Source organism: Lissotriton helveticus, chromosome 7 (assembly GCF_964261635.1).
Source record: "Lissotriton helveticus chromosome 7, aLisHel1.1, whole genome shotgun sequence".
NCBI classification, from domain to species: Eukaryota; Metazoa; Chordata; class Amphibia; order Caudata; family Salamandridae; genus Lissotriton; species Lissotriton helveticus.
The window spans coordinates 1,553,172,527-1,553,198,926 of NC_136068.1; the positions used below are offsets into that span (position 1 = coordinate 1,553,172,527).

General features: G+C 45.0%; 1 protein-coding gene across 1 annotated transcript in view; it reads right to left on the reverse strand.

Moving 5' to 3' along the window:
* Positions 1-24,770, reverse strand: part of TMEM86B (transmembrane protein 86B) — a 79,252-nt gene extending 54,482 nt beyond the window's left edge. Inside the window, exon 1 of the mRNA XM_078655032.1 lies at positions 24,588-24,770. Coding sequence (XP_078511158.1) covers positions 24,588-24,638 — 51 coding nt within the window. The 5' untranslated portion in view covers positions 24,639-24,770. The remainder of the gene's footprint in view (positions 1-24,587) is intronic.
* Between the last annotated feature and the right edge of the window lie 1,630 nt (positions 24,771-26,400).

Consider the following 26,400-nt stretch of genomic DNA (forward strand, 5'->3'; position numbering starts at 1 on the left):
GCTAGGGTTAGGATTTTTATTGGAAGTAGGGATTAGGGCTTCCTATGTTATTGGTTGTTGGGAGTAGGGTGGGACTAGGGCTAGGGTTAGACCTTTAATTGGAAGTAGCGATTAGGGCTTCTGGTGTGATTGGTTGCTGGACTAGTTGTGGGACTAAGAGTAGGGTTAGGCTTTCTATTGGAAGTAGGGACTAGGGCTTCCTGTGCCATTGGTTACTTGGGTTGGGACTACTGGTAGGGCTAGGGCCTCTATTCGACGTAGAGATCAGGGTTTTTGGACTGATTTGGTGCTTGGACTAGGGCTAAAATTGGCTGTAATGTCCTGGTCTCCTATTGATTCTAGATTTTAGGGTTAGTGTTGTTATTTGATAGTCTTAGGGCTAGGATTCCCATTTGTTGAAGGGGTCAACTGATTACTAGGGCTATAAAAGGCCAGGGTTAGGGCATCTCAGCCCGGGAGTCGAGGCTAAGGGCAGAGAGGACAAGGGCAGTTTCCTTTTTTGAGCCTGTTAAGGGCAGAGAGGACAAGGACAGTTGACTGTTTGAGCCTGTTCGAGACGGACCAGGGCCAGAAATGCTGCCCATTTTCCCATTTAGCAATACCCAGCCCACACTATTCACATCCACAAACTTATGGTACTTATGGTACTTATGGATCTATATATTTATCACCTTCTTCTAATTTAGCATTTCCAATGCACTACCCTATTTCTCAGCCTACACTTCGCTCAATATATCTTCTAACCCAACCTTCTGACTCATCTCATACTTCTTCTACTACTCTTTCCAATGCACTACCCTATCTCTCATCCTATACATCTATGAATATATCCACTACATCCACTCTCATTTATCCCAAACCCCACACCACTACTATGATCCCCAAAATAACCATTTCTAGACTCTCTCCTACTCTACCACTCCTTGCATCATTTGACAACTCTTTTACTATACCGATCCCCTAAAACAAACCTTTCTAAACTCTTCCCTCTGACTCCTCCCCTCCAAAACTCCTTTTTACTCATCCAAAAGCCTCCTCCTACTGCTAAAAACAAAAACAACATCTTTCACTCTTTTCTCTCCACTATCCTTTTCAATCAAAATTAACAGACTAACATTTTCACTTCTCAAATTCCATATTAAACTATACTAATTCACCACTAATCATTTATGGGTTCCGGAGAGGCGTGCTACTCTCCAGAAAAGCGCTTCAACATCCATCAGGGGTAACAAGTGCTACATGAATGCAAACCTTTCTTCCCCTTTTATCCCTCCAGTATCCTTCTCACTCCAAATAACTGACTAATATCCACCACTGAAATAACTTCATATTTCACCATATTAATTCACCACTAATCCTTTATGGGCTTCCTGAATACCATGCGTCAACACCCCATCAGGGGTAACAAGCGCTAAATAAATACTAACCTTTTTCCTCCTCTATCCCTCTGCTATCATTCCAAATCCAAACAACTGACTAACCTAGCCACCACTTTAACTGTACTTGCTTGTTTCACTATACTAATTCAACACTAATCCTCTATGGGTCCTGGAGTAGCGTGCTACTCCCTGAAAAAGTGCTTCGACTCCTCGTCAGGGGTAGTAAGCACTATATAAATGCAATTACAATACAATACAATACAATACAATACATGGGCGCGACAAGGGACCTGCTTCCCATAGAGAGATTTGTGCAGTCAGGCGGTACAGCTAAGGGCTGCATCTCCTTTCTTTATTTCCTCCTTTTGTCAGGGGGCACTTCTCAACCCCTGAGTAATTTTGATTTGTGGAAGGACATTCTACAGACCCCTATTACAGACAAACAATTATGTTCCCTATAATAACTATATTACTAACTACAATTGTTCTATGTGTCTAAGGGAAACCTGCTACAAGATCATGTACGACTGGTATCTTTACCCCAAGAAGCTACATACCCTTTTCCTGACCCCGTCGGGTCAGTGTAGGCTGGGTTGTGGGCTGTTGGGGGATTCCAGTCATATTTGGTGGGACTGCCGAGCAACCCAGCTCTTCTGGAAGGAGATCCTACCCCAAATCAGACAGATCTCAGGCTACCCAATCTCCGATTCTCCAGGGTACGTCCTTCTTGGGCTACAGGACCCCAACTTGAAGCACCAAACCGAGGAAGACCACTCCATCACGTGGTTATGTCTGGGGGCAGCCAAAATGGCAGTGGCAGCAGCCTGGAAGAAACTGAAGGCCCCCACCCTGACTCAATGTCATGTGTGGCTGTGGCGGGCATTGGCCCTGTAGCGGATGGCTGACATTAAGACAGAATCCCATAATGGGTTTGATTACATTTGGAATCCCTTGGTGGGGTACCTCTCGAAGGGTTTGCCTCTCTGTGCCTGTGGCCCTAGATTGCAGGCCCTACATCTCTTTAAAACCTAGTGCAACCGGGCCCCATGGCGCCCCCCCAGGGGGACTGCGGGACCAAGGTGCTGTCTCCTCCTCGCCTGGGTGGGTCTCCCCGCCTCCCCACTTGTCGGTGGGGTGGCATCTTCTGACCTTCTCCTTGATTGTATATTATCCGCTCAAGCTCTTCCAAGATCACTGCAGCTACGAAGTAAACGGGAAATGTTTGTTTGTTTCTCCTTTTTTTATTTTTTGTTGATTATGTTGGCTCTCGTCTAAATTTGTAAAGGTGCATTGTGTGACATGGGGTCGATTTGCGACATATATAAATCCTTAAAGGGGGGTGCCCCACTTGATTCTTGTAGAGGCTATGCCGAGAACTTGGGGAGAAGATGTGTTACATCTCTAACTATCTAATGCTCTCTGCGTGTGGCAAGACAATGTTGAGCCTCACAAGTTGTATAATTGTCTGTTCTGTGTTTGTTTGGAAAGTGCAATAACAAAGAATTTGACAAATACAGTACAACTGTGGCAGGGGTTGGTTACATACATTGTCAAAGCTCGACCATGTGTTCAGGCAGATATCAACACTCCTCCCATGATGTTTGTGAACCTTTTACATTAAATTCAGTGAAATCTTTGAAATTGGACAGGGGTTTAATGAGGCCTCTCAAGAAAGATAGTACTCTTGTCTGCTAAGAATAAAAACAAATTACCTTTGACTCCATAAAAATCAAACTCCTGCAGGCATGCATTCAACAATCCATTCTTTTGCAGTACATACATGCTACATCACTGCTGATGCAAGAGCATACGCTCCTCTCTCAATTGGTGAGTTCCTAGGATTTCCCTTTGGGTTTTGCATCCCAGATGCTACGATCTAAGACCATCTGTTTATTCCTATAAATAAGGAATTGCCGGTATGTTCTCAGACTCTAGACAGTCATATTTTTGGGGTTGGGAAAAACCCTCAAACATTGCTCTACATTCTAAATGATGAACACCAGTTCTGCAGCTCGACTCACCAGGATAGCAAGGAACTCATTAACATTCTCACAGGATGGATAACACTCCGAAAGGAAATAGTTCTCTATGGTGCATTGCGCTATTGGATTGCCAGTGTACTCTGGTCATAACCTGAGCGTTGAGTGGTGGGAGAGGGTAGAGTGTCTTACTCCCAAATTAAAGGGTTGACATTGGAGGAAAGCTATATGCCTACACCAATGTTCAAGAAATTGCCATAGGTTTCTTTGGGCTCATTTTCACTTTCCCCAGTCAATTTAAATATGGGTTGGGTATGAAACTATTTCTCAAGGTGCTCAACAATTAGGTTTCAGGGTGTCAGCACAAAAAATGAATGTGTTTCACAAGCATGCATTCTTGGGTGTATTACCCATGTGAGATATTTGCAAAGGACTTTTTGTATTGGTTAAAAGGAGTATCCAAGTCAGTGTGAAATTGTTGATCATGCAGCAGTCAACGGGCTTGTGTAATCGATGAATAAAATGTGTTTGTCTGCTCAGGCTGGTGCTAGTAGCTTGCCTTTGGTTGAGGAGTCCAAGTCAACATTACTGTCCTATCGAAACATGTCCTGCTTGACAATGGATAACCCCCATTTGAGTTATTCATATGAAGGTGAGAAGGTTCTGCTTTATGTCCAATGTAGTTAAAGAAGTGAGTCGATTAAAAGAGTGAACATAATGACACCCAATACGGTTGTGAGAAAGAGGGATCATGACAGAGAGAACAGTGCCAAGAGTTATTTGTTGCTATAAAACTGTTAAGAAAAGACATGACTAATGGCGAGCCTGTGTTATTCAAGGAGTCAAGGTGAGTTAATAGAGGGATGTCTTGATTTTGCCAGCATAGGGTGGGAGAAGAGATAAACAGAAATGCTGTGCTTGACCAAATGGTGCAACAGTGAAACCCTGGCCGTGTATCTAAAGTAAGTAGCTAGGGTTTTTGAACAGTGGACAAAGGTGTTGCCTCTCTGGAGGAGTGTTCGAACTTCCAAGCGATCCCATACGATCCCATACAGGTTCAAAAACTCGTGCACACTTGGCTGGCAGTCACCGTTAGCAACTGAGTTTATTGGCACACAGAATACTACAACATTGTGACCAGTTTATGGAGTAAGAGGAAAGCAGACTTGCCCGCACACCCTCCCCTGTCCATCCTATGGGCAGGTCAAGTTTTAGAGACCATCCAAAAAACATAAATGGAGTTGATCGAAACCAGAATCAAAAGGTATGACATTTGTATTTCAATTAGGCCGATTAAACAATTTTAAAAAGGGGTGGAATTACACTAATTATTTCCTGGTCTTTCCATTATCCACCACTCAGATGGGTAGCTCAGTGGAAACCACACATGGTATGGCACAAGCCATTCATTTTGATATGTTTCTTGCACCCAACATTTTACAGCACTTAGATGACCCGACAAAGTCCGACATTCACAGGTTTCGCTATTGTTGGAAGCAATATTTATTCTCAAAAGCACACTTTACTAAACAGTAACAGGAATCTCTCCAATGCACTTTTAACAGGGGTCGAGGGTTAGCAGGGAAGGGCGGGGAATTAGTAGGCCTTTCCAAGTTATCACTGACTGACAGTCCACCTTTCAGAATGAGAGAAAAAACAGAGAAGTAGCCAGGAATGCAGTGGACTCCTTCGAAGTTTGAACCAGGAATAAGGACAATACAATTTGCTTGAAGAAAGGTCCAAAAGACCAGTGAATTACCAGCAGTGCGAACAAGGGGAATAGGTAGTGGATGGGAAAGGGTTGAGATCAAGTTTCAGTTGCGCTGAAGTGGGGATGGGAAGTCAAGAAAAAGGGGGTGGCCAGCTCTCTGGTTGAAGATGTGTGCCATGCAGAGATCACTTCTCTGGCCCTTTTTATGTATTTAGCGGAGGGGAAGGCCTTTTTATGCGAGCAGCTCAACAAGGCAGCTTAGTGCGAAGATGTCTGCTTCAGGACCACATGACAAATACAACTCCTGCATGGAATCCCTTATCGACAAATGTGCACCCCTGAAGTGAAGTGAAAATTATCCAAACCAAAAGAGCTTTATGAAAAAAGAAAGCTTATCAGAAAATGCAAAAAAGATTGGAGACAAGCGCCATCTCACCTGAGTTTGACTAAGCTTCCCAAAGCGAGAAAACAATACAAAGACTGAATCCTCAGAGCCAAATCCTCAGACATCGGAGCCATTGTGAATTCTGCAAAGAATAGACCAAAGCGCTTATTCAAGGTCATTGAACAGACTACTAACCACTTTGGCTCCTAAGTCATCTGTGGCCCGTTGCTATGACTTTGTGGATTTCTTTGATAAATAATTAGAGAAATCCATATCTCGCTGCTCATCATTGACTCACTTGAAATGGTTGTGACTCAACCATGTAAGGCACTACAGTCATGGTCATACTTCTCTCCAATTTACGAACAGGACCTACAACAAACAATCTCCAAATTAAAACCCTCAAACCATCATCAAGGTTCCAGGTTCTATCAATATATCCCTTCCCATACACCTTCTCCCCATGTGGACCACCATGGTGAACTCCTCTCTTACATAGGGCCTCTTCCCAGAACAACTAAAAATGGGTAAAATCACCCCTCTTGAAAAATCAACCTCTCGATCCAGAGAATCTGAACAACTACAGCCCAGTCTCCACACTTCCTTTCCGAGGCAAAGTCACTTAAAGATGTGTAGCATCCGAACTAGCCTCACACATTCAAACAAACAACCGCCTAGTCTCTCTCCAATCAGGTTTCCACCCGGGTCACAGTACAGAAACTACGATCCTCCAAATAGTCGATGACTCTCTCAGAATCCTTGACTACGGCAACTCCTGCCTCCTGGTTGTCCTGGATGTATCCGCTGCATTCAACACTGTAAACCGTCTTGACCTCCTTCCTACTCTTGAAAAGCATATGGAATGTGGAGGCACTGTCCCCAACTGGTTCTCCTCATACCTATCCAACCTCTCCCAAATAGTGAAATTGGGCAAATCGCTCTCGAGACCTGCCAGCTTTCTCCAATGGGTCCTTCAAGGGTTGATCCTCTTCCCAACCCTCTTTAACCTCTACCTAGAACCTTTTTGTGTGATTCTCAGAAATTCTGGGATTCATTTCCACCTCTATGCAGACAATACCCAAATATACTTGAAAATCTCATCCCCAGAAGATGTTGCCCTGCTTTCAAAAACACTCAATGATTCAAAACTGGATGCACAACCACAATTTAAAACGCAACCCAACGAAAAAAGAATTTCTTTTGATTTCACATCTGAAAGCAAAAATGCCACTACAAGACTGGATGGCAAAACTTCCTGCCATTAGCCAGATCACTTGGCATCTGCCTTTACAATCATCTTAATCTTCACAGCCATACCGCAGCCATTGCCAATAATTGAAAGTCAACAACTTAGGCAGTTTTGGGGCATCAGACAATTGATTCCGGAACAAGACCTCAAAATAGTGGTGCTGTCTCTCATTCTCTCTAGATTAGATTATGGAATTGCCCTTCTCTCAGGCATTTCCAAGGTTCCCCTAGGCCCACTGAGAGCAACACTACATGCTTCAGCACGCTTCGATTTAGGTGTCAAGAAATTTGAACACATTTTCCCTGCCTTGCAAGCTCTCCATTGGCTCCCCGATTGAAGCGTGTGCCCTATACAAAATTACTTGCATTACCCACAGAGCGCTGCACTCCTCCTAACCTTCCTATCTAAATGCTAAACTGAAACTCTCCAGAGAAAATAGGGGCTTCAGAAAAGCCCAATCCCTGCTACTGGAACCCCTCCCCACCTTCAGTCGAGACCAATCTAAGACTAGTCTCTTCTCTGGATGTACCACTAGGATCTAGAACTCTCTGCCTCACTCCCTCTGTCTAACAACCTGCCTAGTAACCTTCAAAAGGGACCTCAAGCTACTCCTTTTTGACAGATATCTTGGTTAATTCACCCTCGATCTGACTTATATACTTCTCCCACTATGATTATTCTTGTCTGGTCCCCACGGGCCTCTATGGGGACGTTAGAGCTCACCCCCAGCCCTACTCCCACAGTCAGCATAAATCGCAACAGCTGTTTGACTTCATGCGTTAACAAGGCAAGACGAATGGTTCCCCTCATCACTCCCTGGATTTCATGGTGACAGGGGCAATATACCCCATGCCATCGGGAGACGTTTTGCTGCTGCTTTGTGGCATTCGGATATGAACGGCATGGTGCACAGGGGGCTAATGAGATTTAAAATATGGTGAGCTTGGATGGGAGCCTCTCACACGACATCTTGTGCTGACTAATTATTGTACTGACTGCCAATTAGAGAGCATATTGGGGTAGGAAAGGAAGTGCTGGTATGCGCACAGCGCATCAGTGCTATTGTGACAGGGACTGCCATTTTTTATGCACAAGTGCGGCACCTCTATCTGGACTGACAGAATCAATGTAGGATGTGAAGCGATTCAGTCGACAGGCCCAGAATAAAACAAGATTTACAGCCAAGGGCTTGTAATGCAGTGATTTGGGGTAGTCCAATTAATCTGCCTGTGAATGGAAGATACATGAGGCTTTTAAGACAGGGAGCGAACGAGGGAGGTGAGAAGAGGTCGAGGACGGCGTGGCGCAGCTCTTGCTATTCCATGCCCCTCGGCGCTGGTGCTCTCGTCAGCCAGCACCCTCATCTGCAGAGGAGCTGGGCTCAGTCAGCTATGAAGGCAACAAAAGAACAATGGTACAAGGAGGTGGAAGAGAGTGTGTGAGCCTCAGAAGCCATGTAGCCTGACAAGTCCCACAGAAAAAGGGAGGCTTTTCATGGTTTTTGTAAACACTGGCAATGTCACTGCTAGCACTGCGATCACAGAATGGTAGCAGCAAAGGGCACAGATCCTCTGTGGATTACTGTCGTAAAGCTGCATTAAAATGCAAGCAACTAAAGTCGCTGAAGCTGAAGACAGGCAAACAGTAATACGAGCAGGAAACAACTAAAGAAAGCAGTCCCCCAAATGAACAGATAAACAACCAAAGCGTAAAGATAGAGTACTTGGTCCCTGCTCCGTGGGAGGAAACAAAAGACAAAAAGGAGGGACAAAGCACTGACCACTAGCAAGCAAGGATTTTTAAAAGGCGACTGAAAGAAACAAATGAAAAGCAGTGGGAGGGCTGTAAGCCCACAAAGAAGTATATACAAAGTATATACAACAGATTTCAAAAGTTCGACCTAAAAACCACAAGAATAGGCTAAAACTTTGGCTAAACCTCAAAGGAAGGGAATTAGGCAGGGGACCGAAACACCACAGCCAATCATTCAAACCCAAAAAACCTAGAAAATATATGTAATACATGGTTCCTGCATCTGATCAGCTACTCCCTCCAAAACGCCACTGCATTGATGTGGAAGGAAAGCTGTGAACCTGTATCCTCAAACCTGGAAGTAGCAGGACAAACAACACTATCCATCAGGAAGGTTGCACTCTCCATGTATAACCTTGTTGGTGGGTAAAAATCTGCTACATCAGGAAGTAGTAGAGTTTGCAGAAAGAGGTGCACCTATCAAGTTTAGGATGAAGCGGGAAACAGACACCGGACAAAGGGAAAAGAAAAATAATGTGTAGATAATTTACACCAGAAAGATTCAGCCATGGGAACATCTTCAATGGGTCTTCATCTACATTTTCAGTGTGGCCTAGGGGATATTTATAGGTAACCGCTAAGGGTGGACTTAAAGAAACTATTTAATAGATAGCCCAATATGGTCTCTAGACATTGTTACTGTAACACAACATTACAATCAGTTATGGAATACTCTGATAGATTACAATATTTTGTAGATGGTGGGTGAGTTGTATACAATGCCATAGCAGCTACATCTACATCAGCAACGACATTTGTCAGTTATAAATGTACAGCAGGTACTCAAAGTATACTCTGGGGATCACATTCAAACTACTCTGCACAATCTTCACAGCATAATGGGTAATACGTAGGAAATACCTACAATTTTAACTTCTCCATACACATTCAAATTCAGACCAATACAAGAAAATTCAAATTAAATTTATCCAAAGTCATGTGGGTTACAAAACCATCAGAAATGCACAGATATAAGAAACCAACCGAACTTGATGTCTTTCGCAGCCAATCTGAATACAAGCCTCTTCATGAGACCTTCCCAACGTGCTAGATGCCTGAGGGCCCAACTCCTTCCTCTATTCAGAGAAAAAGGCTTTATGTAGGGACTTTCTCCTGGGAAGTAGGCATCGGAAGCACACTAAAATCCATCCCCGGAGTCTGCTGAATTTCCTTTTCCAATGACTCAGTAGAAGTGCTGTTTGAAAACATTTGTTTCTGAAGGATGTAGCTCTATGCCACAAAGCAGACTTTTACAAATCAATAAAACAAATACGTTTTCCCCATGCTTTGAGCTGTGACTAAACAGTCCCCAAAAGCAGGAATAAAGCTTGAAGTTTCATGTGGTAATGATTGGGCTTGGCACCATGTGCCCCTTTTTCAGAAGAAAGCTATAACGTTGCTGTTCCTCTTCGCACACACTGTGCAAAACAAGGGCATACATTGAAAGGAGTATGGATACAAATCTGCATTTTTGGTTCTGTCCACTACACACAAACACATGTTTTGCCAAACAGTAACAAAGTCCTACTGATTAATCCCTGCTGCAGCACTTATCAGTCATGGGCGCACAAGGCAAGGAGTGCAGCCAAATGCCCCATGTAATATGTTTCACCTCTGTACCCTTTTGTGTTTTTTGTGGGTTTTTTTTTCAATAGGGTTTTGGAGTTTAGTATTTGCACTTTTGTTGTTCACTATTTAGCTATAGATCTATAATAGCTACTCCCAACCAAAACTCTGATCACAATGTCTTCACTTTCTCAAAACCTCAGCTAGCTGAGAGTTTCTGCTGGGACGCTCGAGACCCATAGTCCCCACAAACATGATGCCCTGATGAGCATCGACTAGGAATGCAGCTCCCCTTCAAAGGACAACTGCCAAATATGCGGCGCAGGCTGCGAAGATGCAGGGCTGCTGGTGCTTTCAAAACACAGTGATGTAATGGAACCATACTTTCAAAGTAAGAAGCAGCACTCGTAAAATTAGAACAGGAGGCGATGGATTCTAATTTTAAATAAACGATTGAGACCCCGGTGTTTCATTACTGTCAGTGACTTCCATCAAAGGGAGAATTTCCTGGTGCTAACATTTCCCCTATATACTCTTTTGTTCCGTTGCTAAAAGTAAGGGAACCTTGCTGTCATTGGCTGCTTCTCACATTTGAATCAGTTGTGTTGCAGATTACAGAAGGGAAAGTTTAAGTGCAAAATCTTTATGGGGTTCCTTGCGCAGAGGTGGAATGAACGAAAGGATGAATTAATGAGTGAATGAAAGAAAGATACAAGAGTGCAAACAGTAGTAACATCAATAAGGTACATGGGAGACCAGAGCCAGGCCTCACCAATAAGCTCGAGATGAGGGTCACGTTTCCATGGCTTTCCTCAAAGCTGAATGGTTGGAGATGAATCTAGTGGGTAAGGTGCTCCAAGCTTGTGCTGCTGTAAAAGAGAAGGATCTGCCTGAGCTTTTGATGCAGGAGCCACCCAAAGATTAGGGAATGCAAAGTGTAAAGATCACCAGGGAAGACACCAACTAAACGTGATCGAATGACCGCCAGGCCAACATTAGCTAGCGCCTTTTAACAAATACCACGGGATCTGACAAGAACTCGCTCTCAGATTGGAAGTCAATGCAGGGTAGCTAGCTCACCACAGAAGATCCCATACCAGAGGTGGCCTAAAACAAACCAAGGTGCTGTTTGTAGAAGTATCTGGAATAGTTTTAACGTGCAGCTTGGCAAGACAATATAGATCACATTTCCGTAATTGAAATGAGCGCCAAAACAATCGTTTTATAACAACGAATAGGAAGGAGTGGTAGAACTTTGCACAGAGTTCTGAGCATCAAAAACATGATGCAGAAAGCTTTTCGTTCTGAGATGAGAAGGATAACATTGTCAATATTAGACCTAAAATACGAGCTTGTTCTACTGGTGGGAAAGGAGTTTCTAAAGAGAGAGGACACCAGGAGTCTGACCAGATGCAATAAGACCTCGGTTATCCCCGAATTAAGCTTTAGATTATTAGAATTCTAACAAGAAACAACATAATCATAGAAGGATTTTAAAGGGACAATATTTGATTGCAGATGTGTGTGTTATTATCAATTGTGCGTGATCATCAGCCTGAGTATATTAAAAAGAAAGGAAAATCATGTTATTTAATTAAAGGTCTAAAAGGTGATAGGAAAGAAGAAATCCTGAATCCCTTGCTGTCTGCTTGCTTGTCTCTCTCTTGCTGTTTCTCACTCCCATCCAACGAAATCTCTGTAGGATAGTGGGGTGAGGTACAGTGTAAAAAGGTCTCTCATAAATCAAGTAAAAATAAAACCTTTGAACCACTTGCATCTACAGAAAAGTGCTAGTCATCAGGAACTGTGAATGGAATTGTTTTGGTACCATGATCTTGCCATGAACCCACTTTCTGGGAGTTCATAACACTGATTAAAAAAAACAGTTGATAGTTGAAAATTGGCCTACAATTCTGTTACCTAAGCTAGCAATGAAAGAAGCAAGATAGATAGATGATTGGCTACAACTATTGAATCAACCAAAGGCTTCTATAGAATTGGAGCTATAATTGCCTTATTCGACTGACAGAAGAACAATGCCAGATGATAATGGCAAATTACAGTTAGCAGTCAGTGGTTTCCTAGTATAATGTTCTAGGAGTTTCAGAGGTTTTGCAGAACAAGGGTGTAGACGGAAAGCAAAGAGTAATTAATAACGATTCGAAAGAGACCTATGCCTGGTTGAAAATCATTAATGTTACCACTGATCCACCTTAGGCAATTTTGCTTCGTAGACCACTACATCATTTGCCCTGACATGACTGGAAAAGGAAGCACAAGAGTGGAATGAATGTATTAGCTGATGTGTTCAAATTTGTTTAAACTTTCAGAACGATTTGTGCCTTCATGAAAAGTCAGCGTGAAATATATATCAAAGAGAGAGCTGACGAAGGCACATCTTTTACCTGAATCATGCAATTATTGGTATATCTGTACTAAAGAATATTTCCTACTCAATGTGTAGCATTATAAATTAGTTGATGTAAATTCAAAAATAGACCAACTACTAGGAGGCCAGATGGTACAGAGCTTTTAAGGTCATTTATCGTTGTATTAAAACATACTGTTCAGACAAAAGAAGTCACTTTTAGCATAAATAGACTTGAAACATTTAATATAACTGTTCCTAATTTTACAAACGCACCAGGGCGAAAAATTAAACAAAAGATAATCGAACAGGACAAAGTGAGATTAACCTGAACCAATAAGAGTTTGTCAATCTCATATTGAGATGGGGAGATGATGTTCACAGAGAGCCCAATGTAAAATATTACCACTAGACCATCACCCTGTTCTGTCTGGAAGTCAACACACAAAATGATATATCCAACAGGGACCACCATCACAATATCTGGAGTGGAATTGTTCCGCACAATGTTTCAGTGACAAAAAAAGAGATCAAAAGAATGCTTCATTATTATCTCAGATTTTCTGCAGTGTTTCCCAGGGTGCATGCTTTAAGCGTGCAGCATGGGGGATTCACATTAAGGGATTGACATTAACTGTTTCACAGATGCAGGCTGATCAACTCTTGCAAATTTAGGAGTGCGGCTGTCAGAGGAATGAGTTTTAGAGACTTAGCGCTTATCGGGCTGTACAGAGGTGTTAAGGCTTGAAACATATTCAGTCATAGTAAATCCAATGTAGTACATTTTAGGAGCTGCTCGAGTAGGCAGCATTTTTTGTTCCGTTCTCAGCTGGCGTGAGGTGTAGCACAAACAGGCTTGCCTTTGGCATGACTGCACGTCCGCTCAGCTAAAATAATCAAACTAAAATAACAAGCATTGGCATAGCCAATAGGTCTCACCTTTGGGACCTTATAAGTATTTAGTTATGCAGCATAATATCCTTGGTGCAAGAACATCACCTGTTGCATGGCTAAACACTTATAAGGTCCCAAAGGCGAGACCTATTGGCTATGCTACTTCCAAAGACCATACCTGACTGAGAGGAGCTACGCCGAGGGGGAGAACCTGCCCGTTGCCTCACGGACCTCGCCGCACCCGCTCCGGGCTGCGGACTGCTGGAACTGAGCTGCGGTAGTCTACGGGGCTGCGAGCGTTGCAGGGACTCCATTTCCCAGGAGTCCCTGCTTGACCGATTACCAGCTTCCGGTCCGCTCTCCCTGTTGCTCCGCCCGCTGCCCACCTGTGGCCTTTTAAACCCCCAGTGTCCTTTTCCCTGCGGGACCACTTCCAAAGACCATACCTGACTGAGAGGAGCTACGCCGAGGGGGAGAACCTGCCCGTTGCCTCACGGGCCTCGCCGCACCCGCTCCGCGGGTGCCGCATCGCCTGGAGGAGTAGGAGGGGCTGCCTGTCTTGCAGAGAGGGGGCTGCGGACTGCTGGAACTGAGCTGCGGTAGTCTACGGGGCTGCGAGCGTTGCAGGGACTCCATTTCCCAGGAGTCCCTGCTTGACCGATTACCAGCTTCCGGTCCGCTCTCCCTGTTGCTCCGCCCGCTGCCCACCTGTGGCCTTTTAAACCCCCAGTGTCCTTTTCCCTGCGGGACCACTTCCAAAGACCATACCTGACTGAGAGGAGCTACGCCGAGGGGGAGAACCTGCCCATTGCCTCACGGACCTCGCCGCACCCGCTCCGCGGGTGCCGCATCGCCTGGAGGAGTAGGAGGGGCTGCCTGTCTTGCAGAGAGGGGGCTGCGGACTGCTGAAACTGAGCTGCGGTAGTCTACGGGGCTGCAAGCGTTGCAGGGACTCCATTTCCCAGGAGTCCCTGCTTGACTGATTACCAGCTTCCGGTCCGCTCTCCCTGTTGCTCCGCCCGCTGCCCACCTGTGGCCTTTTAAACCCCCAGTGTCCTTTTCCCTGCGGGACCACTTCCAAAGACCATACCTGACTGAGAGGAGCTACGCCGAGGGGGAGAACCTGCCCGTTGCCTCACGGACCTCGCCGCACCCGCTCCGCGGGTGCCGCATCGCCTGGAGGAGTAGGAGGGGCTGCCTGTCTTGCAGAGAGGGGGCTGCGGACTGCTGGAACTGAGCTGCGGTAGTCTACGGGGCTGCGAGCGTTGCAGGGACTCCATTTCCCAGGAGTCCCTGCTTGACCGATTACCAGCTTCCGGTCCGCTCTCCCTGTTGCTCCGCCCACAGCCCGTAACCTCCTCTATAACTTAGATCTTGCCTCCCGCAGCGCGGGACGCAGCTCGGGGCGAAGACCGGGCAAAGAGCGGGCCGTTTGAGGCCGTTCGAGTACGGAGAGGACTGGACTGGGCCACCCCCCCTGTTTAAACCCTGTCTCCCTTCTATCTATCAAGTTCATTCTATTTTAAGATTTTCCATGTGCTCACGGGGTACTCGCAGTAAAACTGCAAAGGGAGGGAAAATGCTTAACGGGACCCTAGATGATTTCATTACTAAGACTAATACGGCTATTGATATTGAAATCGTTAAAATGCAGAATAGAGTGTCCTTAGAGTTAGACGCAGCACGAAGACTATCTCAGGACCTAGCCTTGTCTAAAAAATCATCTCTAGGTAATATCGCCTCCGCCAAAACTCCCGAGCGCCTGTCTGGCCCTCGGCCATTAATAACTAAGGCGGTTATTCATCACTCCCCAACAACCCCACTCTCGGAGCAATCCTTTATCCCATTGTCGGCTTCTCCCAGGCCTAAACAGACCCTGTTGTCAAATACTCCTGTTTTGGATTTAGGGATCTCCAAAAAACCTGAGATGACCAAGCCAATTGTAAGTGTTAATAAAAGGGATATTGTTCAAAGAAGGAAACGCCTCGCGAGATCAGCTTATGCCCGGAAAAAGGCCAATTTTGCTAGGGCACAATTCTTTAATAATCGAAGACTCCCACTCTTAAACAGGGTGGGTGCTGATGTTCTCCAAGCAAATGGTTGTCTAAGGGGTGAGGAGACTTGTACCAGTAAAGACAGTGTGGAACTAGATACATCAGTGGGCGAAACCCGTCCACATTTAGTCGAGGGGGTTATCGAGGGACCACCAGGTGAGCCACAGGGGGGTGATGAAGATTTCCTTAAAATCGTATGGGAGACACTGAAAAAGCTTTTATCCCCCCTCGAACACAGACTCTCATGTATTGAAAATAACCTGTTAGAGATGGACAAGACAATCGTTACTTTAGCTAGTCTTAGTCTAAAACAAATGGAACTTAAAAACTTACAGGGAGATGAGAGCACTCCACAGGCTCCAGTTGTAGCACCACCCGATCAACCCCCGCCTAAACCCAAACCTATACCCAAACCCCGTACAAAGGTTTGTAACCCTATAGTTACCACCCCACAAATTAACGCCCCAATTCTTCGCCCTGCACAAGGCATACCACCTACAAAATCTGGGTCTCGGGTCGTTGTCCAAAAACGTAATAAGACCGCGACCCAACGCACATATCCACAAGGACCTAGTAATATACATAACTTCCGTGGGGGTTTTATAGATCTACCCCCAGATGCTAGGCCGTATGTTGTAGTGCTAGCCGGTGTGCCCGTTTTGGAGTCACAATCCCAAGAGAACTTCTGGTCACTAAAAAATAAAGTTATCTACTGGCTTAACACAAACAGACAGTTACCAAATCACTTAAGAAGCAACATTCTAATGGTACGTTGGGTACCTTGGATAGGCCCTACAATTAAGTCCATCCCAGGTGACTGTATTGTCGTCTCCTTTGCAGATCCATGTACAGCGCAACAACTATGCTCATGGGATGCACAAGGCGAAAATTCAACAATTGTTGTTAGGCCACTTACCTTCTTTTATCCCCCACGGCAAAACCCAACCCTACAGGGGAATTGGTCATTAGTCCAAAATACTGTGCGGGGTGGGCGAAGGGATGGATGGCAAGGCCACAATGGCAGGTGGGAAGGGGCACCAACCTTCAATCAGTTCGGTTGTTTGGACGAGGTCGATTGACTCCGGAGGGTAAACGATTCCACATACGACCCCGAACCCACTTCCACTTCTGTGATTTACGTTCCTATCCCAACAGAACCATGTATAGACAGTGCTGCTTCCACAGAAGGTCCACAAATGGACCTAAGTCTTGTAACTAGGCTTATTGAGACTAGGGCGGAAGATGTAAGTTTACCAGAGGTTAATTCTATCTGTAGTCAAGCGGGGTTGCTCAAAATGGTTTCCTGGAACATAGCAGGGTTAAGGGGTCGTTTGGATAATGACGATTGGGCAGAATTCATCGACAACTATGACATTGTTGTATTCCAGGAAAGCTGGGCAACAGTCCCCTTATTTAGAGCAGGGTATTTGAACCACTATAAGCCTGCCATACAGGGCCCAAAGGGAAGAGCCTCTGGAGGATTGGTGGTGTGGATTAGAGACTCCTTGGGGTACCAAGCTACGGAAATTTGGGTGGATAACCCACACCTCCTATGTATTAATCTCACTAAGGGTAAAAACGAGAGCATTGTCCTAATAAATATCTATGCCCGAGGCTGTCAAGGTGGCCGTAAACAACCGGTTTTGAATGTCCTTGATCTGCTTTTGAGGGAATTAAGCTGTGACTGTTTTATCGTGGTGGCAGGGGATTTGAACTGCTCATTTGAACCCATCCTAAGTTTAGATGAGGATGTGGGAGCCGATGAGGACACTGTTTGGAACATCCCGCCATTAACCATAGGCAAGGGTGTTAGGGGAACTGAGGCGGCTCTGCATTGGTTGGGATTTTGCATGGAGTGGGGTTGCGGGCAGTGAATGGGCGCACAATCTCTGACAAGTCCGGCCAACCAACCTTCAATAACGGGACCAGTATGAGTCGAATCGACTACATACTAGTTAAAGTAGATTTTTGGCCGCTTGTGGTAGACATGGAGGTAGTGGTACGGCCAGAGAGTGACCATAATCCTCTCTCATTGGGCCTCAGGGTACCCGGTCTGGGGGGGGGGGACCCTCTGTAACAGCATGCCCGACGTCCGAGATCATTTTGTGTAATGATAGAAAGCGGGTAAAATGGCCAAGGGTCTTAGCTGAGCCTCTGCTTATTGAAGAAATAGAGGAGGTGGTAATGAGAACAATGGGTAACATGGTGGATCTACAAACCCCCTTTGGGCTTGATTCCCCAATTATCAACCTACACGAGAAGTGCTTTATGGAATTAAAAATCTTGCTCACAAAGCCATCGAGGTTTAAGAAAGTTAATGCTCCCAGAAGGTGGTATAATAAGAGGTGTAGGGAAGCACATAGTAAATTAATTGCAGCAGTCAAATTAAGGGCCACTAATGATATTAAGAACGCCAGGTTAACTTATAAACAGGTTTTATGGACAGCTAAGAGGGAATGGGATGACCAATTTTGGTCAGAACTCCTCTTGGCGTGTAAATCGTCTAACCAAACGAAGTTTTGGGAGATTGTTAAGTGGGGTAGGGACCCGGACTCTCAAACACCTGTTAACTATGTTTCTGCTTTGGATTGGGTGGGTTTTTACTCCGTTCAATTTGAAGACACAAGCAAAGCGCTTGTTTCACAGAAAGAGCCCGTATCGGGTTGCTTTTTAGTGCTGGGCCCGCACTCACTTTTTCATCCACTGACACAGAACGTGCCCTGGGTTCCGTTCAGTCAGGGAAAGCACCGGGATTGGATGCAATCCCTGCAGATCTTTTCAAATCAAATCTCGACGTATGGGTCCCGTACATAACTATGCTGGCCAATGCCATCGCAGCAGGGGCAAGGATCCCTGAATCTTGGAAAGGGGCTGAGATCTTACCAATTTTTAAAAAAGGGGACCGCTCGATGCCAAAAAATTATCGCCCCATAAGCCTGATAGACTCATTACAAAAAATAGTTGCTAGGATGGTTCTTGTAAGAATACAGGGGTGGATAGAGCAGGAAAACATACTATCCCCCATGCAAGCTGGGTTCAGACCGGGCACTAGTACCTTAGACCAGGTGTTCAGACTCACTATGCTTTATTGGAAGGTGTTTTTTTTTGGGTGGAGGGGTTATTTATGCCGCATTTGTGGACCTCAAGTCGGCTTTCGACTTGGTCCCAAGAGCAAAACTATGGGATTCACTGAGACTCATGGGCCTTCCTGTTGAACTCTTGGAAATAGTTATGAGATTACACGAGGATAACTTCGCCCGAGTGAGGTGGGGCAGACAGGGTCAGGTGACTGACAGTTTACCGGTAAAACGTGGGGTGCGCCAGGGATGTGTGCTGGCTCCCACCCTGTTTCTCCTCTTCATCAACCAGGTTGTCAAATTCTTCACCAATTCTCAGACAGATGCACCTTCTCTGGGTGGGTCGAAGTACCCGATGTTAATTTTTGCCGACGACACCCTGCTTCTCTCTAAAACCCGCAGTGGGTTGCAGACAGCCCTGAATAGGTTTGCAGAGTTTTGTAGGGTAAATGATCTACAGATTAATGTAGACAAAACAAAATGTATGGTCTTCAGCAATAAAAACCCGATCACAAGCTCTGTTAGTCTGAATGGTGTTTTGATCGAACAGGTGAAGGTAATGACCTATCTGGGCGTGACCCTGGATTACCAACTAAGCTGGAAACCCCAGACTGAGGCATTACATCTTAAATTTGTTCGTCTCACGGGTTGCTTACTACAGGAACAGAAGAAATCTTTGACCAAACGCATTGCCCCAGTATTAAAGATTTATGAAGCTAAGATCAAAGCAGCTACCCTGTATGGTGCTGATATTTGGGGTTATAAGGATTTGTCTACCTTGGTCATAGCCCAGAACAAGTTCTTGCAAAACCTGGTAGGGCTCCCCCAGTCCACACCTACCAAACCACTGCTGCTAGACCTAGGCTGTAGACCCTTAAACGAGATGGCCCGGTTTCGCTTGGTGGCACTTTGGCGTCGGCTCTGGACTATTACAGAGCTTAGCCTTTTTCGCCAATGAATTGGCGGAGGTAAAATCATTGTGGGGTGCCTCTAGAATCCCCTGGCTTAGGGAAGTTAAACACGTTTTGCTAGAAATGGGCCTTTACCAGCTGTGGACTAATCCGGGGGGTTCCATCTTCCCCTCCAAACAAGATTTTAAAGACCTGTTTTGGGCATCTGTCAAATCAACAGCAGTCACCCAATCATTAGATACCAACTTAACAGGGCACTTTTTGACTCATAAATTGACACCTTTTCTTGAGCCTTACTGGGATGTGATTTGTAAAACCCTCGATCGGAAATTGTACCATCAATTCCGTGTCGGGACACTCTCCTTCAATTCATTTACTGTCAAGTGGGCAGGGAATGTAAATAACAAATGTCCCTGGTGCCCGGATCATGTGGAAAGCATTGGTCATTTGTTCTTTGTCTGCCCAGCCTATCGAGCCCTGCGCTTAAAATGGCTCAAACCCATATGTAGTAGACTGGGGAGTAGGGGACACCTCGAAGCCCTGTGGAAGCTTCGTACCATCAGATCTGAGCTTGTTGTGGTTAGTGTGGCCAAGTTCCTAGGCGGGGCATGGCTGATCCGTATTAGGAATTTGAATATTTTATAAATGATAATGTATGAAGGATTTTTACTGCAAAGTCTTTTCAATGGTTTAATAACTTTTTAAACAAGCTTATGAATGCTGTTTTATTAATATTTCATGTACTGTATGCTGTCTTTTATGAATTTTATTCGAAATAAAGACTTAATGAACTGAACTGGCTATGCCAATGCTTGTTTTTGTTAGGCACAGGGAGATTCAGTGATTTGCCCAGAATCACAGGATGTACAGCTTTGTTGCCGAGACTCGAACCCAGTTCCCCAGATTCGAGGTCAACCGCCCTAGCCGTTAGGTCAACTCCTCTCCCTTTCAGCTATGAGATGAGGCTGCTTAGACCCTGCTAAACTGTGACTGAGACTCGGGCCCCTAATGATGATGGGTAGGTTACCAAGCTTCATACTAATTAGGATGGGAATCCTAAATAACCCAGGAGCAAAAGATTGTACAGTAGATAATGAAATATCAACTGTCAAGGGTAAGCATGTCAAGCAAACCAACTTCAGCCAGTATTGGCTTTTAGCTACCAGTATGTTTGTTGCATGCTGGGAAATGAAATCCTTACTTCTAATGAGAACAGTACAGTTAGAAACCCAGCCATGCAAAGTGTGTGGTACAAAGCTCTGGATTTACACCCAGTATAGCTATTTGCCATTCTAACTGCCTGTGTCTAGTTGACATCACAGTCTAAAATAATCCACTGCATGTTGGAGTTAGCAGAACACCCAGTCACGTGTTACAATGCTTGCTGCACGCTGCAGACACTGGTGATCAAAGCAGTGCAAGTTACATATGTATTGAAGGACCCTTATTTGCAACCTCAGTATTTCAGGACCAAGTGTGTCTGGCTGCAGTGTATGACGGCCACTGAAGGCCACTAAGGGTCACTTGTTGTCTTGCATACTGGGTAGTGCAGGATGCAGTGTTACTCTCCACATTACATGATGGTACTGCAGAACCCAACTTGTTGCCCTGCAGACTGGGTATTCTAGGACGAAGTGTTACTTGCCAAATTTCAGAATGGATATTGCAGATGCCAGGCTAACGTGTTGTCATGCATAATGTGTACTGCCCGATGAAGAGTTATTTGTTGCACCATTTACTGGGTAATGCAAGGCCCAGTGTCACTTGCTGCATTTTAAGCTGAATATTGCTGGACCCAGCGTGACTGGTCTGGCTGCACTGTATACTGTCTGCAGGACCCAGTGCCAGTGCTTGCAGGACACCGTGTGTAGCCCAGGACCGAGGTCAATGATTCCATTGCATGCTAGGTATTTTAGGACCCAGTGCCACCGAGTTTCAGTGCATGCTGGGTATTGAAGGAAACAGTACCCTCTCTACAATGCATGCTGACTATTACTGGACGTAATATCACCTGGCATACTGCATGCTGGACCATGTATATCAAGTTTCTGAATATGCTGGACTGGCATCACTTGCTGCGACTGATCCTTTTTATCGCATTACATATACTCTCAACAGTTCACCTTTGCACCGATGCCCACCCCATCTTCAGCCTATCCCTACTTGCACAAACTAAAAATATGTAGTTATCTAACTACTCTCGGGTCTCTCGTCCATCATTGTTAATACCTTGTTCACTGTTGTAGGTGTTTTAAAGTGCAACGCTTTTGTGGCTTTGGCAATACATGCCGGCCAAGTTCAGCTCTTCCGTTCAAAGTGCTTCGGCTAATCGTGAAATAACCCGTATCCGTGTCACACTGCGCATGGGGTATGTGGATCGGCACTTGTTGGGTATTACTGGACTGGAAATCATTGGCTGCAGTTCATGCCAGTCGTTGCGGAATTGAAGGTCACCGCTACAGTGTATGACTGACTGAATGATGCTGGTCCCAGCAGGTGCTAACTATTGCAGAACCTGGCATTGCAAGAGGCTTTGTTTCCAAGAATGCGATACCCTGTGTTGTACAGGGCGCTGCAATGCATGAACAGCCTGAAAGGACATAGGCTTCTTTAATCACATCATGTACTGATGTGGAAACAAAGCCTCTCTCAGCACTGCCAAGGCCAAATAGCCAGAGCCCCCGCCGGCATCGTTTGTAAAATAACAAAACAAAACAAGGGCCGATGCAGCAGCGGCAGCTGAAACCCTCTGTGTCCCAGTTCGCCCAACCCCGGCACCTACCATACTCACTCACCTCTACCCACACTGGACCTGCGCCTGAAGCTGTTCCTCAAGAAGTTGGCAAACTACGCCATAACCCTGTCCCTCGCACCGCCCCGCCTCGCTTCACCTGTGACCCGCTCCGCACCTAACAAAGGTGCTCAGGCACCCTGCGTACCCCGCACGCGGAAGTGCTACAAGCTGCTGTCTTTCAGCTGACTGTCACCCTCAGAGCTGCGTGCACCACTTCCGCATTCAAGGGGCGCGTGCAGCTTTCGTTTTCTCTTCTCCTTTCAGGACGTGCCCTAGGATTCCCTGTTTGGAGCCGGAGGAGTTGGCACCTGTTTTCTAGGAGTGGCGAGCGCGACTCTGAAAAGTCCCCTTCAGCGCCATATGCCCGGATCCACGAGCCGTCAAAACTGGCTGAACTTTTTGACGTGGTGCTATCAAGTAAATCAATCGTAATTTTAAATCGGCGTACCTGTCACGCGAGTGGCGCACCCGCGCGCGCCACTGCGAGCGATCTGTTTTCAATTATCGCGCCCTTGTCTGGGCACGATAATTCAAAACACATGTCGCCCGTGAGGGTAACCACAAGCAATAGGCCGTGGGCGGGACATGCACCCGGCTTTTCCCAATTGCGTACAGTCTTTCTTAGAAAGACGCACGCAAAGCCCAAAAGCCTGTAACCAAAAACAAAACACATGCACGAGCGTGTGGTGAGTTTTTTGAAGCCCCAAAAGTCTTGCCAGAGCAGCGCATGAGCGCTGCATAGGCGAGTCCTAAAGAGGGAATGCATCCATGAGGCTTACACCACCTTCAATATGGTGGTCACAAAAGGCATCACTTCGAGCCAGCAAAGTGACAACTTGATAATAGTTAGTAAATAGCAGTTTAAAAAAGTATCTATCCTAGAAATTCAAGTCAAAGGTGCCAAGTGATAATTAAAAACAGTTAAAAGAACCAAAGATGTACAATTCATTCTAGAGTAATTCGCCAATATACTATAAATTATATGGTGAGGTGGGTAGGCTGGTAGGAAAATGTTGTTGTTAAGTTGTGAAGCTGCTCTGCTTAAGTAATCAGGCAGAGACACATAGGAAGGAGTAAAGCAGCAAAACCACTAGAATGGACTCAAAGTATCTAAAAGGGTTAGAATATCTTTAATTCGGTCAAAGTGATGCTAGCACAATTAGTATCCTAGACGAGTGGACGAGCCGGAGGTAGTGTTGTGTAACTGAAGTTATGTTAATCAGAAAGACTTGTGCCTGCAGGACAGAACATACAATCCTGGTGCCCAGAAATACGTGTTGGTGCAGGCCACCGGCACAAATTAACCCTTAAATTGCTCCCGACTTTAGGCAGTGAAGTAGTGACCATTATCCCAGGCTACCAACAAACGAATCATGCATGGTCGTTCAGTGGTTTGGAGCCTAGGTGGACTATGATTTTGGAGTATTAATAGCTAATGTTAAATCCCAGCTCAAAATGTTAAACCTTTCTTGCACCAACTCTGATAATCAATGGAGATTTATCACCGAGGGGGGGTTGGCAATTTTCACCCTTTTCTTACCTGTATTCATTCGCAGTTTTATCAAAGTTAATCTTATATAGATCTTAACCCTCATGTTTAGAAAAGATATTACCTCTTCAAGGTCATAACATGTAAAGGCAAGCAAGACATTTGACAAATGTCGGCAAGAAATAGGTTGTTGAGAGCCTGCAGTAATCTAGCCCCACTGGTGACTTGTAGTCATTTGGCAGCAGTACATGGTAATTCGGGTCCACTGGGCTAATGATAGCTTTGCATTGCATCAGAAAGGGGCCTAAACTATATCCAATTAATAATTTCTAAACGTTTTTTAAAAACTTGCTCTATAATACTTTACAACGTTTCATGTAATCTTCTGTATCTTCTCTTAACTCCTCATTTTAAATCAAGACTGCTCGCCAGTAACAAAAATAAATCAATATAAATGCTACAGATGTTCCTATTATTAATTGCCTAGCTAATGGACGGCCTCTGTTACTGGTGCACTGCCCCTTCAGTCTGCCACGCCACTTCGCCATTTTAAAGCGAGCAGGGACAAGGCATTCACTGATACATTAACCAATACATTTTACAAGAGCGGGTTTAGCTTTAGAAGTCAGTTTTGATTGCTGTCACATGAGTTGACACTGACCGGTGGCAATCAATATAGAATTTCCATCATTGGTGCGAAAGCCTGACGCTTATTTCAAATCTATTCTAACTAATTAAATGGTAGATTTTTTTTAACTGCATGCTAGTCGTTGGTGACTGGCAACTCTTTCTTAGATACCCTTTTCTTATTAATTGAATAGCTTGGCGTCGTAAATATCGTCTTTCAGGTCACACTCTGAGCAGAGACTGGCCCTCTGGGGTCCTCGGGAGAACGTATGAGGAAAATAAACAATCTTACGGTCGCCAGAGTCTTTTTCCGGTATCTCTTGTCAGACTCCAAAATGTCCATGTTTGCTCCTCTCGGAATGGGCTTCCTCGCACCCGTCACCCCTTCTCGGAATGGGCTACTGTGCGCTCCCTTCACCGGTCTGCTGAGTGGCGCGCGAAGGGTGTCACGATTACACTTTAACCTGCCAAGTGTCAATGTGGACTTTTAACTTTACGAGCAAGCATGGCAACTGATAACGGGGTTCCTAGCGGAGGATACGGAGTGTCACGGAAGGGCAGGTGGTTCGAAGGGGCGTGCCCTCCCTTCTTTGTATCAGAGCACAGCCAGATAAGCTAACAAAACTCTGTCAAACTCATCGCCACTAAAGCTCGACCGCGAGTCAGCTCATGTGAGTGACACGTTAGTGCATGGCCTTGTGACGTCAATAATGGAACGTCCCTTTGTGTTTACCAAAATCCCATTAAAAAAACGCCGTCGCAATACAGACCTTAATAACTTTTTTTGTATAAAAAAAAAATGCTAGCCACTCATAAGGGAGGGTGCAATGGCTGGGCTTCAGACCCCCCCGCCCCCATATTCATAATTCATTTATGTCCAATCCCGTTCCATGAAAAAGGAGATCAAGTGGGCAGTCTGGCATCTGCTTCCAGAACAAGGCCCTGGGTCTAGACTGCACAACCTCCACCACCGAATCAGAGCAGCCAGGATGTTGGACAAGTGGTTTGAGAGAAGAGGATTTGAAAGGCATAAAATAATTGCAATATTTATCAAATGTAAGTTTCTTTCCAAAATATAGCCGGTTAGATTTTAAATTATGAAGCCTTCTGGGGGCAGTGAAGATTAGTGATTTGCATAAGTAGTTCAGCATAAAATATTTTAAAAAAAACCTTTTTTAGTTCGTTTTATCAACATAGCACTCTTGTCTATGTTCTCCCTCCCTCCCTCCTTCAAGTTGCCGCGGACTGTTCGGCCACGTCCTACATTAAACAGCCCTATCCGCCCATACGTGTTCCTTCAAACATCAAAGAGAAACATGCCGTGCAGGGCTCTAGTAATATTTAATAGTAAAACAAAAATGTAGATTTTCCTAGGAATTTATGAAGGAAAGTCTTCATTTTATTAAAGACACGGAGGCAAGTATTATGCTTTCTTAACTTGCTTTCATTCAATAGCAGCATTCTAGATAGAAGTGTTAAATGGCCGTTAGGGTCATTGTCGACATTGTTAAGTTAGCATGAGCTCTGCTGCCATGATGCTGCTGCTTTTGCGCACGTTACTACATGACTTTATTTTGCAAGACTTTTTATTTGCCTTTCACATGAGAACTGTCTGCTTTCTGCGTGCTATGCCTTTTCCTGGAGTTTAGTCTGAACGCAATGTGCAAGGTCGATAAACAATGCCCCTTATTATTCTATTCTTGTCAGTCCCTAACACCTAGACAAAACATGCCTACAGAGCTGCATTGCTGGAACCTCGTGCTTTGATATTACGGGGATGGATGTTGTTCAAACACACACTTGGAGAGGGACCTTTCAATGGAGAAACCAGAGATCTTCCTTTATATAATAAACTTCAACTTACCAAGGGAAGGGTGGTTAGGCCTTATAGTCCTTTTTCCACTGTCTGTATATGATGACATCCCCCATTATATTCTATGGAATTGTAACAATGCTAATTGTTTTAGGTTTATGCATTTTGCTACTGGTAGTGCCTCGTATACTGCATTATACAGCACAATAGTTAAAATAAACATTTTGAACCATAACCGTGACTCTGACAATTCTTATTGTGGACAAGTACGAGTGAGTGAGCGAAAGGGTAT